The sequence below is a fragment of the Ctenopharyngodon idella genome, chromosome 7 (genome assembly GCF_019924925.1).
Source record: "Ctenopharyngodon idella isolate HZGC_01 chromosome 7, HZGC01, whole genome shotgun sequence".
In the NCBI taxonomy this organism is placed as follows: Eukaryota; Metazoa; Chordata; class Actinopteri; order Cypriniformes; family Xenocyprididae; genus Ctenopharyngodon; species Ctenopharyngodon idella.
Window position 1 is genome coordinate 452,304 of NC_067226.1, and position 20,395 is coordinate 472,698.

At 35.7% G+C, this 20,395-nt stretch overlaps 2 protein-coding genes across 4 annotated transcripts in view; one reads left to right on the forward strand and one right to left on the reverse strand.

Annotated features, from left to right (window-relative positions):
- The window catches only part of LOC127516283 (uncharacterized), a 344,148-nt gene that overhangs the window by 219,339 nt on the left and 104,414 nt on the right, over positions 1 to 20,395 (reverse strand). The gene's annotated exons all lie outside the window — the stretch shown is intronic.
- fxr2 (FMR1 autosomal homolog 2) overlaps positions 1 to 20,395 on the forward strand; it is a 105,848-nt gene that overhangs the window by 43,391 nt on the left and 42,062 nt on the right. For 2 of the 3 annotated variants that reach the window (XM_051900713.1, XM_051900712.1), the window contains exons 13-14: positions 6,050 to 6,229; positions 15,996 to 16,199. In XM_051900713.1, the coding sequence (XP_051756673.1) occupies positions 6,050 to 6,229; positions 15,996 to 16,199 (384 nt within the window). The remainder of the gene's footprint in view (positions 1 to 6,049; positions 6,230 to 15,995; positions 16,200 to 20,395) is intronic. The other variant, XM_051900714.1, reaches the window with a different exon arrangement.

The window sequence follows — 20,395 nt, forward strand, 5'->3', positions numbered from 1 at the left end:
GGTGTTTGCGCCAACGGCCAGATCGACAGGCCAAAATTGAATTTTTCCCAACCCCAGAGTCTGACCCCGCAGGCAGCTACTCAAAGGGCGGTTCTGTCGTGCAGAAACAGGAAAATTTAACAAAATTGCCTTTGTTGTCAACCTGGACTCGTTGCCTCCCTGCACCTGACACACCCAACCTGCTAATGTCCCTGCGTGTTGCCCAGGGTACGAGGTCAGACGTGACCGAGGTTCACACACAGCCAGTGAGAGATCCGCCAGGCTAGTTTACTCCACTCACTGGAACAACCTTCAACTCACCACCTATCGCTAGAGGGCCCTATTTGCAAATACACAAGTGGTCAAGTAAACACAACTTAATTGTACATTTAAATCTCAATTTAAATCTTGTTTAAACTGAATTTAAATAATCAAGTGTGTAGGACAAAAGAATAGGGGTCTAAAATGACAGTCAGAATGAATTAGCTAAAAGTTGAAAAGAAAAAAAAAAGGCAAAGTAAAACACAACAATTCAGAGGCACTTGATTCAAATTTGAATTAAACTCTGTTCAATTGAATTTAAATAAGTGCATAGAATAACAAAATGGGAAAAAGAAAGGAGAAAGCCTTCCCTATTTGAGAATTCCCTAAAGGGAATTGCTTCTTGATGAGCAAAATGCCAACTGATTGACACTACTTAATTTTAAATTTCAATTAAACGTTGTTTAAATTAAAAAAATAAGTGCATAAAATAAGGGAAGCTTTGGTGTGAGGATGCTGTTACCAGCAAATCACAAACAGGACACAGACCTAAGAGTGGATAAAATAAAACAGTAAGTAATAAAAAGAAAGGAATTTCCAAAGTAAAAGAGAAAAATAACTCAAGAGAGAAAGAGAGGAAAAAGTATAATGAAAGAAAATCAAGTAGAATACAATAAAATAAACAGAATAGAGTAAATCTGTGAATACAGGAAAAGGAAAAGGGACAAACACACAGAGACGGGAACTGACTTATCTGGGAGTGTCCACCAGGGGGAGCACTTTCAGAAAGTGAATTCTCTTGTTGGAAGGGAAACGTAATTTAAATTAAAAATCTAAACGTATTTAAATCAAATTTAAATCGGTAAACCACATTCCAAACACGATTGAAAAGCATAACCATCAACAAACATTTATAACGGCAAGCTAGATTAAAGTAGCCAAAAGGAATTTGGAAACACTTCAGCTCAACGTATGGAGAGCAGAGCTAACCCAGAACGTCCACACGATGGCGTTAATGAGTCCACACAACAATGAAGTAGGGAGGGGTGCCACACACCTGAACAGATTGCCCTCTGGCGTCTGGTCAGAGTTACTGCATCCACCTACTGTAATCTCGTGAGAAAGTTTTTATTAGCGCTTTTTGGGGTTTTAATTCCCTGACAACTTAACTGCACTTAATCACGGGTACAAAACTTCAAAATCTCTGCGGATTCTTTGGTGCCAGTTTACTGGACACTAATATGCCCCTTTATTACGGGTACACAATTTTGGGGATTAGTGGACCCCTGTTTGTGCAAACTTAGTGCACACGAATATGTAACTTTGCAGGATTTCTTCGCTGCTGTTACGGGTCACGCTGGATCAGGACGTGGACCAAAGCTCCAAATTTTTACACATCAATCGATAAATCAGATAGACTGTTTTCCGACTAGATCTGTAACGGTCACGTGGTTGGTTAGCTACGCCAATGACGTCACCAAGGAGCAGACACGCTATTTTGAATTATTGGACGACACAGTAATTCAAATTCGAACTAATAGCGGTACAAATATGAGGCCTTCTAAGAGATAAGGGGGAAACTCGTCCCAAAATCTTCTTTCAAAAAAATACGCTGAATACGATTCAATTCGTTTATTCAAGCGGAAATTAATATTAAACTGTATATTGCAAAAAGATTGTCGCCTTTTGCAGATACGAGTTTGAAATATTAATTGGACTGCAGTTTACTTTACGGTCAACAATTGACTACAGTGTTTATAGGCACAAATAGCAGCTTGTTAACGTTTTTCAGAATGAGGGACGCGTTGTCGGCTCACTCAACAAGGCGCGCATATACACATTAAATCACACAAAATTATTCTGGGTTGCTCATACACCAAGAACCAAGTTTAAAATGTTGCCCGCATTCTCCACCAAATAATCTGTAGCAATTTGTACAGTTATTAATCAATTTATGGGTGAAATATGAATATAATAAATCATAAAGCTTTATGATTAATTATGAGACATATGTCGACCCAAGAGGGAATTGGGTACATATATGTGAATCAATTACAACGAGTCATAATTAATTACATATATGGTCAGTTGTAATTTAATAGTTGTTTTAGAGAAACTATATCCCAGTTTGTCCAGCAAACTGTTAAGTTTTCACAGACTATTATAAAGGAAATGTTATCCTCTGGCCATGAGGATAAATTCCTATGATAGCATCAAACGTAAAGCGATTGTGCTAGATCGAAAACGTTAAATTGACCTGGTTTTTGTTGAATGAACAAAAGAAACAATTGAGCATGAATAATATTTAATATATGAAAACTACTAATACAGAGGTTATACGGCTATACACAGGGCAGATACTTTCTTCACAGTACCATTAAACAAATAGAACAATGCATTTGTCAGCAATGCGACATACATTAGTGAATAAGACATGGAAAGAGCTTTAAAACGAGACCAAACTTGCCATAAGAAAAGCATATAAAAGAAGTTACAGTTTACAGTCAAATGTAACCGTTGGAAATGACACTAGTATCACTACAATCCTAGCTAAGCTTATACAGTGGGAATAACTATATGCAATTTGACAATACAACTGCGGTTACATTTATATATAATTATATATCTTACACATACAGCCTTCAATGCATGTTTGTGTGTCTGTGTGTGTGTGGTGTGTGTTGGAATGTGATCTGGCACTTAGTCCACATGAGGGGCCCTTTGATGTCCCAAGAGCTAGGAAATGGGATTCTACAGACGCTACAAATTTGAAACTTCCACATCATTGCATTCCTTTTTTATTCACAATTTGTACAGTGTCCCAACTTTTTTGGAATCGGGTTTGTATCATTTTTCAGCTCTTTTGCCTAAAATGATCTTAATATGTCTTTAATTGCTCACTGTTGCAGTTGATCTGATGCTCCCAGCCATGTAATTGCTGCTTGCAGTTTTATATTTATTTATTTATTTATTCCTTCTTCTTCTTCTTCCACTCTTGAATCTATGGCAGCCCATAGAACCGCTTGCGGGAAAGTTGTGAAATTTGGCACAGTTAGAGGACAGTCTGATCTGTGTCCATAGCAAATTTGGAGTCTCTAACTCAATTCCTCTAGCACCACTAGCTGTCCAAATTTGCACACGTTTATGTTAATAACTTTTGAACCGTAAGGGTTAGAAACAAAATCGATTACACCCTATGACGTCATTTTCCGTCATGAAAATTTTTCCGCCATTTTGAATTTTCTGAAAAAAATACTTTTTCTAACTCCTCCTAGGCCGTTACTCCGATTTTCACGAAAATTGAACCAGATCATCTTCAGACCATGCCAACAAAAACTTGAAATGAAATTCAAGTGGATTTCTCAAACTGTTTTCGAAAAACACGCGAACGAATTTAACGTAGCGCTTACTCAGACCAAACTTGGTACAAGTCATCACAAGCATGACCTGAGGCAACATGCAGCGTTTCGGCACAATGCCACCCACTGGTCCAGAGATATGAAAAATGGGTATTTTTGCTTATAACTTCTGATGAGTTTGTCCAAAAATCATAAATTTGGTCTCGTTGGATTTTTTTTTTATGATCTCATACATATAAATGTCTATAACTCTAAAATGAAATGAGATATTTGCACCAAATTTGACACACAGATGTATGGGGTCACCCTGAGGACACATTAAAAAAAAGTGGTGGGATTGTGCCTCTTGGTGGTGCTATAATTGAACAAAACATGAAATTTCCATTAACTACAATACAGTATTATGATATAAAATACTATATTATATGAATGCATTGATGTACCATTACGAAACTCAGGATGTGCCATCGACACCATGCTCTGAAGGTACACAATAGGTTGAGACAGCGCCTCCTTGTGGTCAAATGTTATAATGAAATTTGAAAAAATGCTAATAGATTTATATAAATCTGGCCTTTTTTAATGAGACTGATCTTAACTAATTCCATGGGTCATGCTGAGAACATTGATGCCAATTTTGCCACAGTCAGCCAGACTTCCTGTGAGTCATTTTGATTTTCTTTAAAAACATACTTTTTCGAACTACTCTTAAACCGTTGGTCCTTTCACCAAAATCGAATCGTACTATCTTTAGACCATGCTGGTAAAATTTTATGGATTTCGTTTTGATAGACGAAACCTTATTCATTTACCACAGCAACAAATTAGAGGCTTGATGCCAAAATGACTCTTGAGGCTGTATCTCTGCAATGCTTTCACATATTGACACCAAACTTTGCGAGTGTCATTGTCACCTCACTCTGACCATACTTCATTAATTTAATCACAGGACCAATGGTGATGCTTAAGCCCTCCCTAATTTACATGAAACTTGAACTGCAACATTTGGAAAAGCAAGACCAGAACGTGGAAAGAAGAGCAAAGAGAAAAACAGCACAAGCGTACAAAAGAGTAAAATATGAGCAAAATGACCACGTTCTTTGCTATTCTGATCATTTTGCATTATTTGTTTCAGTTTGTGCAATATATTTTTACATGTGTTTTTAAATTTTTGATTCATGCTTATTATTTTTTGATCCGTGACCGCAATACTATTGGCGGGAATTTAATCCCATAGTCGAGCGTCACCGTTTCCGGGTCCAAATGCTCTATCAGATCCCAAAAGCAAACAAATGGTACTAATATACACTCATGGTGTGCTGTAAAACTGCAGAAAATTTGAGATATATCTCCATACTGAAATCCCAAATGGCCAGACAATGATTCATCTTTTATGAATTGTTGTAATATTGGACTCTATATATACACTGTTTATAAAAACTTACCTTAATTGTGTAATATGATTAAATAGTGCTCATGAACGGCTATTGAGATAGTATTCTCACTTGAAACGAGTGAAGGCTTAGACCCAGAAACAGTATTCCTTACATCACAACTACAAAACATTTTAATTATATCTGTATCATGGTGTTATTGTATAAAAAGATAAGCATCCCTGGGTAAAAAAACATATTTGCTTATAATTTCTTCTAAACCACTAGATGGCACAAAAACCCTCCACAGCACTTTTCTCAACACCTACCTTTCACCCTTCACCTGGAAGTTTGTCTGATTTTTGACACGATCGCTTGCAAAAGTAAATATAATGTTCAGTGTTACTTTTTTAAATGTTATGAAGTGATTATTTTTTTTCTCTTCTATATTTCTTTAAGCTGCCTTTTGGTCCAGCCTTTTGGAGAATACTTTTTGTGCGTTGATGGGTCTTGTCTGAGGGGGGTGGAAGGGGACTTTTTGACTTTTTTTTTTTTTTAACAAAACCACTTTTAATATTTCATTTCACAACAAAATGTGTTGTTTCACCAATGTTCTATAAAAAAAAAAAAAAACATTTTATTTTCTACAGTCATACACAATGGGAATAATTAAATACTCACCCTCGTGTCGTTCCAAACCCGTAAGACCTTCTTCAGCTTCGGAACACCAAATTAAGATAGTTTTGCTGAAATCCAAGAGTTTTCATTTTTGGGTGAACTAACCATTTAATAAAATAATATATAATATTATGAATACTCAAAATCATATGCCAACTTAACTATCCTATAATATTTTTGTGAAAAGCACTACAAAAAAATAACTGTGACCCTATGATCCTTAATAGCTTCAAATAGGAATGCAATCACAACTTTCTTTTCACACAACTATCAGAAGCAAATATAAAAACAGGGTGTTTATCAGCAGAGTGCATGTCACATTTAATTGTGAAAATCTTTCTGAGGCTGCCTGCTGTTTTTTTTTTTTTTTTTCTTTGTTTATCCATGTCTTCTCCACAGGAACAAACTCTGAGCTGTCAAATGCATCAGAGACAGAAGAGATAGGGGACCGGGAGCCCAGGCCAAAAGGGGTTGGGGCAGAGGACAGGGGTTCCAAGCGTGGAGTTCGTGGCCGTGGCTCCAGCACTGGCAGAGGCCGTGTAGGACCAGGGCCTCGAAACACTAACACCATCAGCTCAGGTACATGCCGTTTGTGTTTATTATACAGAATTAAATATGTCTTGGAACTTTTTTCATAATGAATATAATATTTCTAGTTATGCTGTAAAATATTTAATCTGATAGAAATGGCTTTGTTGTGAGTGAAGTCTCTATCTATTAGTAATAATAATAATAAATAATTATAATAATAATAATAATAAATAATAATAATAGTAAATTGACATCTAGTAAAAAAGACTGGAGGTGTCATAAATTAAATTATCAAAAGTTGTTAGAACTAAAATTTTTAGAGAAATATATACAGTTAATAAAATACTTATAATAACTGATTACTTTTTAGTATTATTATTATTAACTCTTTCCCCGCTAGCTTTTTATTTATTTATTTATTTATTTATTTTTTATTTGCCCGTCAGCATTTTTGATCATTTTCACAAAACTTTCATGGCCCCCAGAATTTTTTGTGTAATTATCTGAACATACAGCATATCAAAATAAAGAACAGAACCTCTGCTTTCAAACAACAAAAAAATTATTCTAGCTTTACGGATTCGTGTTTTTTTTTTTTTTTTTAATCAACACTTAAATATGGGTAGGTTTCATTAAAAAAGCTGAGAAAATCATGTTTTTGTCAAAGTCTATGTCTAGATCGGATTCAGAATGATGATCAAAATGGATAGATCAAGTCTATCAACACCCCCAAAGCTTCACAGTCCTGTACCTCTTCCTCGGTCGACATTTTATTCGGTAACGATAGGCAGTTTTGGTTTATATGCTGTTTAATGTTTGATCATCACATTATTTTACATGTGTATAAACAATGCTTCTATAGCTTGTTTCTGCTGCTTCGGCTATGTTTTGATCTGGAGATTCTGTACTTTTTCAGAAGATGCATAATAGCACCCCCTCCGTTATAACAGTGAAAACATGGATTGTCGGAAAATTAGCTGTGTAAAGCTATGGAAAAGTGGGAGTGTAGAGGGTAGGAAGAGGGGAGACAACAACCAATAAAACACAGACATACAACACCTAGGGCTGCACAATATTGGGAAAAAAAACCTGACACTGCAATATTTTTTTTTTTTTTAAACAAACAAAAAAAAAAAAATCACCAGATGACTTGAATAGCTCTATTTGGAAAGAATTAATTCTAGAATCATTTAGGTGATTTTGTAGGTGAGTGAATACGCATATAAACCAATGAACAAATTACAAGCATAGATAAATAAAATAGAACAAAGATACAAATGAAATAAACAGTCTAACCATATTCAGGTAAAGAAATTGAATAATCAAATGTAAAATAACACTGCATAGTCTTCACTGTATAAATTAAATATAATCCATCTGTGTTAAAGCTACAAAAGTCACTTTTCTTTTTTGTTGTTTTGTTGTTTGATTAACATTATAGACAGCAGCAGGAATATTAGGCTGCTGTCACTTTAAGACTTTAAGATCTGTTTTCTTACCTTCACGGACCTAAGCCATAAGCAACTGTTTACGAGGATTTTGACATTTTGACGTGCATTTTTTTTTTTTTTTTTTTTTTTTTTCATTCCATTCAAGCACACTGAAATAGACGCTGAAGAGAAAGGAATTCGGTGTTCACATGCATCTGCGCGTGTGTGTGTGCACGCACACAAAACAGAAGCACGTTCAGACTTGAACTCTTTCGTGTTCTCTTGCACTCAAATGGTTTTAAAATCGCTTGTATGTTTAAACTGACAGGACCTAAAACACGTGCAAATGATAAACTTTTATTGTATGATGGGCAAACATTGCAATTAACCCGAGAATCGCATGCGTTTTGAACCGTGGTGTCTGGTCCGAACAGGTTTAACAATCCCTATACTTGACATCGCACATCCTGCGATGTGACTATTGCGATATCAATGCTAAAATGATATATTGTGCAGCCCTTATACGCATTATACAGACAAGTATATATTAAAATGTGAGCAGAGAGAAAAAAAAACAACAGAGTTGGGGGCAATCTAAAAATATAACTATGAACAAACTCACAAAAATATTTTCCACATGCTCGTAACATGCATGTTACATATTAAATATTCTTACAGTCTTATCTTCCATGTGTTGTTAGTCAAATTCCAGGGGTCCGTTCTTCGTACCTCACTTAATACATCTGAGATGATTTGGCAGATGCAAGATCACTGATCTCTGGCTAATTTGGTTCTTCAAACAAGTTTGCAGATTTGAATAAAACTTCTGGATTAAGTTGTCTGAGATTACTGCGTGTTCTTGTATTCATTGGAAAGGGCAGATATATCGATACTTGAAACCATGATCAGCAATGCAGCGATTGGCTGCGGCAAGACAGCAACGTAATGACAACATAAAAAAAAGAACATACACCTGATGAAAACCTGGACAAATTTCTGGACCTTTATAAGGAAACATCCAAGCGACCAAAATGACAAGTTATAATAGATAAATTAAATGTACTGTTTGTTACATGATTCACAATTATTTCCATATCCATTTCCATCACGATTTCTAGTATATGTACAGGCTTTACATTTTTTAGTTCATAGTTCACCCAAAAATGAAAATTCTGTCATTAATTACTCACCCTCGTGCTGTTTTACACCCGTAAGACCTTCGTTGATCTTCGGAACACAAATTAAGATATTTTTGTTTAAATCCGATGGCTCCGTGAGGCCTACATAGGGAGCAATGACATTTCCTCTCTCAAGATCCATAAAGGTACTAAAAACACATTTAAATCAGTTCATGTGAGTACAGTGGTTCAATATTAATATTATAAAGCAACGAGAATATTTTTGGTGTGCCAAAAAAAACCAAAATAACGACTTATTTAGTGATGGCCGATTTCAAAATACTGAATCAGCGTATCGAATCATGATTCGGATCGCGTGTCAAACCGCCAAACTGCTGAAATCACGTGACTTTGGCGCTCCGAACTGCGGATTCGACACGCTGATTCATTATGCTCCGAAGCTTCCTGAAGCAGTGTTTTGAAATCGGCCATCACTAAATAATTCCTTATTTTGTTTTTTTTTGGCACATCAAAAATATTCTTAGTTCATGTTAGTTAATACTTTAAGGTTAACAAATGAACCTTATTGTAATGTTACCCATTTTTGTAATGGCACAGCAGAAAGTTAAAAAGTTATCTGCATCTCCTGCGCTGCATTAAGCCACTCCCATAATAGCTGTCGCCGTTCAAATTAATGCACAGAATAGACTAACTGTACATCATGTGTGTAAGACTTCAATAAAATTATTAGGTAATTATTCCCTCATGAACAAAATCTCTCAATGAGTAAAACTGGCTGTCTATATTATCATAGACTTTTAAAGGGCTAGTTCACCCAAAAATGAAATTTCTGTCATTAATTACTCACCCTCATGTCGTTCCACACCTGTAAGACCTTTGTTTATCTTTGGAGTGTTTTTTGGTTGTTGTTGTTTTTTTTAATCCTCTATAGACAGCAACGAAATTAGAAAGAAAATAAGAATTAAGAAAATATCTTAATTTGTGTTCCGAAGATGAACAAAGGTCTTATGGGTTTGGAACGACATGAGGGTGAGTACTTGAGTACTTCTGTCATTAAGGACATGAGTACTTAATGACAGAAATTTCATTTTTGGGTGAACTAACCTTTTAAATTATTATTATTATTATTATTATTATTATTATTTTAAATTAAGAACGGACTCCTGATCTGACCGCAATGTTGGGAAAATACAAACAACACTAGTGTTACTGTAAAGAGAAACACACTTATGACGTGTTTGAAGAACAACAGCGCAAAGCTGAACAGGCAGAGGTGAACAAACAGCACTGAAATGGTCTATTGATGATATTTGTAATGCGGTCTCATGCATAATACAGCACTGTAGCCAGGTTTCCATCCAAGGAAAAAAAAAAAGTTTAGCGCTTCAAAATACACTGTACCAGTCTTTTTATGGACCCTAAAAATTTTTTGCATCCGGGACAAATGAGCTGCTCTGTGTCCAAACCTGGGCTTCATCAAATAAAGGCAGTAAAGTCCTGTCAGACAAGCTGCTCTACTTCACCGTCATCTTATATTCAATTGTCTCATTACTCTGTACATTTTACAAATATTTGGGATGCAAAACACACGAATTTGCTATATACTCAATTTTGTATGGAAACTGCTCAAGGGCAGATTTTTTTTTTTAGTAATATAGTAAAACTTGTGCGACTATGCATTTTTTTTTTTTTTTTTCATTATTAATTTTTATGAATGACATCATCACGCACACCATTTTATCGGTAAAGGCCAACTGGATGGAAACGGCCTCAAGACAGCAAATTTTGCTACATTTTTTTTTTTTTTTTTTGGCATATATTTGCTTTGTCGATAACAAAACATTGCAAAAACTGGATGGAAACTTGACTAGTGAAAGAATTGAAAGAGTTAATTCTCTCAGAGAAAAGTTCAGAAACCGATGACATAGACCTGTACTAACAGCCACGGCAGCTAATCACCACTCCAAATTAACGCATAAACCTAACTTTTCGTGACGTTGATTGAACTTTTCTTTTTAAAGAAGAAATGGTTTAGAAAAAATAAAAAATAACCACTTTACCCTTAATAACATAAGTGCTATCGTTGTTTTCATCCATGTGCAACCTGTACATATCTTTTAACATCTCCAAAAAAGTGTGTTTTAGGGTTTCATGACACTTTAAAATGCTTTGTAGCCTATGCATAGGGGCTTTTGCACCAGGTAGTTATAGAAACTAGCCATTAGGGCCGTCCTCCGAGAAATACATTTTTCTCTATGGCCATTTTCCTGGTTGCATTCGAACCACCGGTAGGAACTCTGTCAACTAAACTATCCCCTGTGAAGGCCTCCTTCCCTTTCCTTTACATATGTATAGATAAAACGTTATCAAAGTAATTCCAGTTCACATGGATCCATGGAAATGACTAATAATTCTGTTATGCGGGCCAGACAAGTAATTTGGCAACGTCACTTTGTAAAAAAAAGACTAAGCATCTGTGCACATACACATTCAAACGTGCATACCTATAGACTTAACACGTAAATGAACGGCAAGAACCCATTAAAAGTCTTCTGTTTTAAAAAGGTGACGTTTAAGCATCCCCTAAGTTAATAATTAATGATTTTTACAATGGAAGTGATTCAATCAAAAACTTACTTTAGCTCGATAATAACTTTTTCCTGGAGCTGCTGTAAAGCCAAAACAAGCTCTGTCCATTAATTTTCCTATTATCACTGTGAAGCTGCTTTGAAACAATCTGTATTGTAAAACGCGCTATATAAATGAAGATGACTCTGAAGTGACGTAAACAGTCACTTATGTCCTGCCGCTCTGGTTGTTGTGTGGAATTTGTTTTGACAGCACTGAGCACACAGCGCTCCCATTTCTCATCTTTATTATTTTTCAATAGGTTTAACAGTCCTATCTAATACATTATTAGATAGAACTGTTAAAGTAAATTGAATACGAAAAAGTATCATAGCGTTTGCCTTGTGGTTGATGCCCAGTGTCGCTTGCGGAGTATAAATGGATCATTCCGTGTCAGATCAACAATATTTCAGAAACTTCCCCGGCTAAAATTTTTGATTTTAATATTTTTTTTTTCTGTATAAAGACAAACATAAATAGTGATGAAAGCCAAAATATTAAATGTCACAGATGTACATTTACTGAGTAATCCACTATTTTGTAGAGGGGGGTCAAAATGACAATTTTCACCTGAGATTTGGAGCCAATTTACAGGGGTGTAAAAATGACTTAGAAAGTTGGCAGCAGAACTGTTTTATTTTTACACAGATTAGTAGGTCTGTTAGTACAATCTGTTGATTTTAGCAATATCTGTTTCATTATATGCCAATTGATTTTTTTTTTTTTTTGGCCTTAAATTTGCATGCCTGTAACTCAAAGTATTAAAAAATTTCTAAATATTCTTTTAGAATCTGGTTCTTAACAAACTTTCCTTTTGGTATCTTCATTTTAAAGGCCCTCGATAGTTCAAACTTACAGATATGGACATGTTAATGTGGCTCCATGAGTAAATTGTACACACTTTCAGTGGTCAAAAACCAAATGTGGGTCACTTTGCATACAGCTGATACTTTTTTTTTCTTTTAAAGAGGAATATCTGAAGAACAAATAATGTTGAAGCTTGAAATGTATCATGTTTTTCTGTCAACTCAGTTGCATAAAATAATACAAAATAACCGGAGTGCCATAAATATTCCTTTTCCATAGTTTGCGTGGCTGTAGTGTAACTCAAAGTATTCAAGATATCTTAATATCCTTTTAGATTCTCATTCTTAAAGTGTCATGGAACCCCCCTGACTTAGCCCAGTTGTTCACACTTCAGAGCTGGAAAAAGTCTCAAAAAATGGGCGTGTAAAGCTGTGGAAAAGTGGGAGTGTAGAGGGGGAAGAGGGGAGACGACAATCAATAAAACACAGAACTACAACACACTCATTATACAGAATAATGAATATTAACAATGTCCTTATTTGAACATTTATATTTCATTTAAAAATACATGATGAAATATGTGCTGGTTCATGTTTAGAGCAATAGATTATATGAAATATGTCCATAAAAATGTCTATATAAACTTGAAACATGCTTGCTTCTGTCCGTATATGATCTGTGATCCACATGTCGAGTGTTGTTAAACTCATCGCGGCGTTCTGTTCTTAAGTGCGCTCCACTTTTTTACATATTAAATATTGTTAGTCATATTTCCCATGTGTTCGTAGTCAAACTGCAGCTCTAAATGCATCACGGGGAAATGCAAACACCACCTTTGTTACTGAGGAGGAAACGTTACACTTATGGAGCCCCGCACATGACATGCAAGAGAAAAGTAAATCGCGCGCACGATTTAGCCTGCTATTTTTTTTTTTTTTTTTTTTTTTTTCATGTCATGTGCGGGGCTCCATACACTTATATGTGCCTGAAGGACAACAACGCAGTTGCAGGCAAGTGAATGGACAGCGCGCGTGTCATCTGAAATTTACGCTGTAATGCCATCTCATGCGCAGTACAGCGCAGTGTTTGGATTAAAAGTTCATTGTCATGAATAATTAGAATTAATGAGCTCTTTGTCATAAATAAATGCAGAGAAGCGTACAGAAACTGTTGACGTCAGCACGTTCGTCCAGCCCTGACTGGAGCCCTGGCAGCCAATCACTACTCCGGATCTTGCTGGTATTATACATTAACGTCAGAAGCCGTGGCGTTGCTCCGACTTTGCTTTTCAATGCAAAAAGAACTAATTTACCTTTAGTAAAGTATCTTTAGTGTTTTCAATGATGTGCAGCCTGGACATATGTCCAAATCTCAAAAATGCGTTTTAGGGTTTCATGACCCTTTAATAAACTTTCCCTTTGAAATCTTTATTTTCAAGGCCCTGTATAGTTCAGTCCCAGAGATATGGGGATCTCAAAGCAGCTCCACGTTCAAATTGTAAACCAAATGTGGTTCACTTTGCACACAGCTGATACTTATTTCATTTAAAGCGGAATGACTGAAGAATAAATTTTAAACTAGAAAAGTATCTTCTTTACCTAGAATTGCATAAAATATAACTCTGAGTACCAAAAATGCACTGAAAATAGTTAAGTTGAGGAACATTAACTTGCTCTCAAAAGTGTATTCATAAGAATCTATATTTGAATCAGATTTAGGGATATTTGGAAGATGGATTTTGTTCATTTTAACAGCTTCCGAAGCTACCATGAGTTCAAATATGCAGTATCATAACTTAAACACAATAACTATCAGCTGTTTAAAAAGTTACCTACAATCGCTTCTTGACCATTGAAAATGGGTAAAATTCAACAATTTGGACATGGAGACACATTCTGGTCCCAATATCTATGGGACTGAACTATACAGGGCCCTAACAATGAGATTCCAAAAGTTAATTAAGAATGAGAATTTAGATGGATAAGATATCTCAAATACTTTGAGTTACAGGCATGCAAACTTTGGAAAATGAATATTTATGGCACACATACTGGTATGTTCTATGCAATTGAGCAGTTTGAGAATGAAAAGTATACATTTCTAGTATTAACATTATTTGTTCTTTAGATATTCCTCTTTAAAAGAAAAAAGTGTCAGCTGTATGCAAAGTGACCCATATTTGGTTTTTGACCACTGAAAATGTGTACAATTTACTCCAATTTAGGATCTCTATCTCTAGCATTGAACCATTGAGGGCCTTTAAAATGAAGATGACCAAAAGGAAAGTTTAAGAACCAGAATCAAAAAAGGATATTAAGATATCTTTGATACTACTTGAGTCATAGGCATGCAAACTTGAGACAAATAACACAAGAAGTACTGTAACACTCAGCCTTACTGGCAGAGGAAACACAATTAAAAGGAGAATTGTTTAAAATACTTGTACGTTGGGTTTAAAAATGAAGACAAGAAAACAGCGGATATAAAACAGATATGTATTTACACCAACAGAAATGACACTGGACTAAAACAACACAAGATATATATAAAGAGTCCTTAGACTGTTAAATGCATAGAGTCCATCAGTTCCATACCATAAAACAGTCCATAGGAAGCTCTGTGTGTAGTCCAATGTGTCCACCCGTGTATATACAATCCAATGTGCAATAATCCAAAGTGCAAGTGTGAGAATGAAGTCCTGGAATGGCAAGTATTCACAAATAAGGAACTTCACAATCCAGGCAGTGGTAGATTGACCCAATTGTTTTCAGGCCTCCATTTTAGGCCATACTGCTCCTTTTATAGTGAGAGGCTACTTCCTACTACCTGTCATGTGATTGCTCACATGACAGGTGGAGTCTCAGTTCTTAAAGACAAACACACACATTTTTTCAAGAGGAGTAAAATGGACAATGAAACATGTAAAACCTATTAAAACTCTGATACACAAATATACAGAGTGGTTAAAACATGTTCCTTATGTGGCAGTGTCACATAGCTTTTTGCCATTTTTGAACTGTCACCCACCGTTGGCATATAATGCAACAAAGATTGCTAAAGTCAACAGATTTTACTAATAGACCTACTAATCTCTGTGTAAAAAATAAAATGATCCTGCCATCTTTCTAAAGTAAACACTCCTGTAAATTGGCTCCAAATTTCAGGTGAAAAATTGTCATTTTGACCCCCTCTACAAAATAGTGGATTACTCCGTAAATATACATCTGTAACATTTAATATTTTGGCTATCATCACTGTTTGTTTCATCACTGTTAAATATTAACGTAATCAAAAATTTGAGGCGTGGACCTTTGGTTGAGTTGACCCTGAATGACCCAAATAGATAACATGCTTTGCTTGGTTCCTTTCAAAATCGCATTGGATTTCCTCTTAAAGGTTGCTTAAAGGTTGAAAAGTGCCTCAGTGTTTTCCCTGTTTGTGGAGTTAGTTTGTGGAGTAAAAATGTAGACTATAAACTGTTTGTTTGTTTGTTTGTTTGTTTGTTTTTTTTTTAAATAGCGAGTGCTGGTGTTTTGCATATGTTCAGCCAATCGACGTACACTTAACGTCACTGGTAGTGTTCTATTGAGCTGGGTTAGACCCTAATTTGAAGTAGGAGCTAATTTAGTCTCTTCAATAGGCATCTCTATAACTAAAATCGTTCGCAGTTCCTGCGGTGTGAACACGTCAAAAAACAGGTACATCCGCTAATAGTTATAAGAACAATGAGAATGTTCCACCAGTGCGAAAGCCCCTCATGCAAACTCCTGCATATCTTTTGTGCCCTGCTGAACTTCTGTGTGTTTCCAGTGCTCCGAGACCCAGACAGTAACCCGTACTCTCTGCTGGAGGGAGACGGTGAACTAGGCGGTGACACAGATGCCAGTGAGAACATGGGCGGCATTGACCGCAGGAGACGTTCACGTCGTCGCCGTAATGACCAGGAACCCAGCCTTATGGATGCAGCTGCTAACGAATCAGACAGTCAGGCAGCCGCCAGTGAGAATGGACTGGGTATGACAAAATTTCAGGTTTTGATATGCACAGGTTGATTAAGAACATTTGAGCTTACATAATTTGTAACCTGTATTTGCATAGCACTATTAACTTTTTATTGGTTTCCCCTTTCCCATCACATGCCTAATGATGCCGTGGGTATGCAATGCAGCAGCAGGAAAGCGTTTTTTTTTTTTGTGCATCTTACTTCATTTTTTTCCTCTTGTGGTTATTCACCACCTCGCTAGGTGGCTGCTCAACTGTTTTTTGTTTTGGGGTTTTGTTTTTGTTTTATTTTTTTGAAGAATGTGGTCAGGAGATATACAGCTAATGTGGTCCACTGACCTAGTTCTACTTTGTCACTATGCAGTTAGATGCACACTCAACCCACTCTGCTCATGTTAACAGTAACAAGACAATATTTTGTACATTTGGAACAAAATCAGTTCTGCTCAATGAAATCCTTCATGACATCAGAGTTAACTGAAAATTTTCCGTCATTGACGGAATTTTTTTTGCAGTGACGGAAAAATCTGAAGGCCGTCCGTCATTTTGACAGATTACACTGAGGCTGATGTAACTTTTTAACTGTAATTCCCACCCCTGTCCAGTTGGTGGTGAGTGCGCTCCAGTGTGGCAGCAGAGCGCGAGTTCAGTCTCCAGAATAAAATGAAAACGATGCGTTTGATTACACACAGGAGAGCACCTAATTAAGTCAATTTTATAATAATAATAAAGTTATAATACTTATACTTACATAATTAAGTTTCTAATCCAGTTCGTTTTGTTTTAAATGGTTTTTGTTTTGTTTTTTTCTTGCTGACTCAAGTTTATGGTCAACGAATGGCTTTTCTGAGGTATAATGTTACGTGACATTGTTTCCAACACTGATTGAACTGATTAAGACATGATCCAGATTTCGGTAAGCTACTGTATCTTGCAGCATATTTTCTGATGTTCGTTCATGTTTATTCTATTCTGTAAAGTAGTAAAGAGGAAGGGATGATCGCGTTCACTCATGATCCGCGACAACTGTTCAAGATGAAAACTGAAAAGTGACGCACAGTCTTTGTTCAACTTTCTTTTCATAATATAAATAAATGCATAGCCTAGGCCCATTTTCTTATCCTGTAAGCTCATGAATAAAAATGAAAATGTGGACGAAAAAAGAAAGTATTAAACGTCTTATCATTAAAATCTAAAAATTAAAATGATGGGTAATAGATTATAACGGAATGACGGACAGTGCGAAAGTCTAATGTGACCTCTGCATGACATGCTGCAAAAGGAAAAAGTGTGGGGTGGACTAGAGTTGTCAAAAGTACTGACTTCGGTACCTATCGGTACTGAAATTTAAAAATGTGACGCTTTGAGCGCTGTTGAGCAGATTCGTAAACACCAGTGTTAATTTTGGCAGCAAATGAAGAGTTTGGTTCCAAAACGCGATAAACGGCATTTTTTTTATTTTATTTTATTTATTTTTATTGAGTTTCAGCCAAAATCAGTATTGTATCTGGTCGGTATTGAAAAGTAATTTATTAATTTTGCGCAAAATGCGATACCCGTCGTGTTATTCTGTTATGTTTTCTCCCTTTCTTTCCAAAACGCGACAAACTCCAGTCACCTTTCTCTGCAGAATGCGATATATATCGTAAACAGTAATGGTGGCGCTCTGAATACACCCGGCATCCTAGTTTTCCTTATCTGCTTTGTACTTTTTTCTGTTTTTGTTGATCACAATGAATAATTTTGACGGCATTGATGAACCTGTGGTGGTTTCTGCGGTGGGGAAGAAACGCAATGAAATTACATTTCATCGAAATGTAATCATTTAAGTGAGGAGACTAAGAAGATGAGGCACTCGAGTTGGGAGGAGGAAAAATGCCGGCTGTTGCTTGTTCCACGACAGCATCAAACTTCTGTCACGGTCCCCAAAACTGAATCATGGACAGTTTTTAAAAGCCGTTTTTAATACCAATGTAGCCTACTCTGTAAATGTGTTTATTTTAACCGTACGGTGGCGCCAGATACTCTTTAATCGGTAATGACAAACGGAGACATAATTCATTTATAACATTAACAAGATGACTCATTGAATTCATTTTGGTTGCGGCGGCTGAATGTATTTTTAGTAAAATGCCTGTATGTAAGATTAGTATTGGCAAAGTTCAGAGGCTGTCATATATGTGAATCAACTTACTTTGTTGTGTATTTTCAATATGAAAAATAACTTTTATATTGATGGATTAATTGCATTTTGAAAAAAAAAAACGTGTCATGGATTTATTGCATTTTGGGGGGAAAAAAATCTGTTATAATTAACCTTTTAAAATCAAAATGTAGATTTGAATTTTTAATGTTTTTATAACCAAAAGATGCCATGTGAAAGTTTGAAACAGAAAATAGTGGTTTTCATCTTGCCACTTTCTTGGTAAAGAAAACACCTTTTTACTCAAATTAATCAAAATGGAGTTATAGCGTTTTGGAACCAAACTCTTCAAATTTTGATTTAGTTTTAGTTAAAGTCTTTGACTAAAATGCCTTTTAGTTTTAGTCATATTTTAGTCATCGGAAATTGTTTTAGTTTTAGTCTAGTTTTAGTCGACTACAGTAGATTTAGTCAACTAAAATCTAATTTAGTTCAATTGTAATGCATTAAGTAAGCATTTCTCTAACAATACACGGATCCAATACACTGATATACATCTGATATACTCTCTAAACTGTTTGTTCACTTAAGACAACCAACTGTACTTTACTAGCCAAAGCGGAGTAAAACACAAGAAAGAGAGCTCTATTCAGTACTTGTCAGGGATTGACACAATTATCATTAAGGTACTATTATAGTTTTTGTTTAAAATTTTGATTAGATTTGATTTTTAGTTTTTCTGCTTTCATTGTAATTTTAGTTAAAAGTTTTAGTAATTTTTTGTGTTTGTCTTTTAGTTTTTGCTTTTAAATGTCTATAGTTTTTTATTTCTGTTTTAGTTACTTTAGTACATCAGGTTAAGCTAAAGCTTGGAAACTAGATGAAATAAAATAAGTTTACATTTTTATATATATTTATTTTTTCAGTTAACATTTATTTCAAGTAATGAAGATTTTTTTTTTTTTTATGGTTTTAGGTTAAGTTACTATAATAACCCTTATACCTGTAAAATATATAGAATAATGTGTCAATGTTCTTAGTCTTTCCTTCCTGTGACAGAAGATACAGTAGTTTACTATGAATTAAATAGAAATTAAATTAAATACAGTTTGTGTAAACAATAACCGTTTTCCCACGGTTAGATCAGCACATTATACTTCAAATGTGCGCATCTTCCACACAGGACGGCAGTCCTGACTGGATATCTTCCCAAATCGTCCCTCTCTATCATTTCTGTCTCGTTTTTGTTGATGAAAATTAGAGTAGATTTTAATCATAGTTTGTCATTCAAAACGCATTTTTATTTAGTCATCGTCTAATTTTCGTCCGTGAAAAAATGTCATTGACGAAAATTATGACATTATTCATCAACGAAATTAACACTGGTAAACACCTCTGATTGGCCATTGTGTTGACACGCTCATCGGATATGTCTGTGATTGGCTTCAATGATCAACGCACGGCAGTGTTTGAAAGCACACAGAAGTGTATGAATTTGAAAGCGTTTTAAATGCGCGAGCGGGAATATTTGAAAGCAGGCGTCTATCAGCGGACTGGTCCGTGGTAGACGCCTGCTTTCAAATGCTCCTGTCTGTATCTGTGTAAGCGCTCGATGAAGAGCATCACTGATGACTTTTTACTACGTTTTTACAGCGTTGATCATTGAAGACAATCACAGACATATCCGATGAGCCGTGAACACAATGGCCAGTCAGAGTTGTTTACGAATCCACTCAACAGCGCTCAAAGCATCACATATTTTAAATTTCAGTATCGACTAGGTACCGAAGTCCGTTCCAACTTTAGGGTGGACAGGGCAAGCTTGCTTGCTCTCTGCCTTCCCAAGTTATGCACTGCGCAGGTGTGGCGTTTTACTCCTTCCACACAATAATAACCCAGGCCAGGATAGTTGGCAAAATTCATCCATGGCCATTATTTTATTGGGCATATTCTGTCTTGTGGGCCCATTTAATAAATTTAGATACAGCTGTTTTGATTGGACTTGATTTATTTGCTTTGGTGTCTCTTCAAACACCATCTCTCACAGACACTTTCACACACCCCT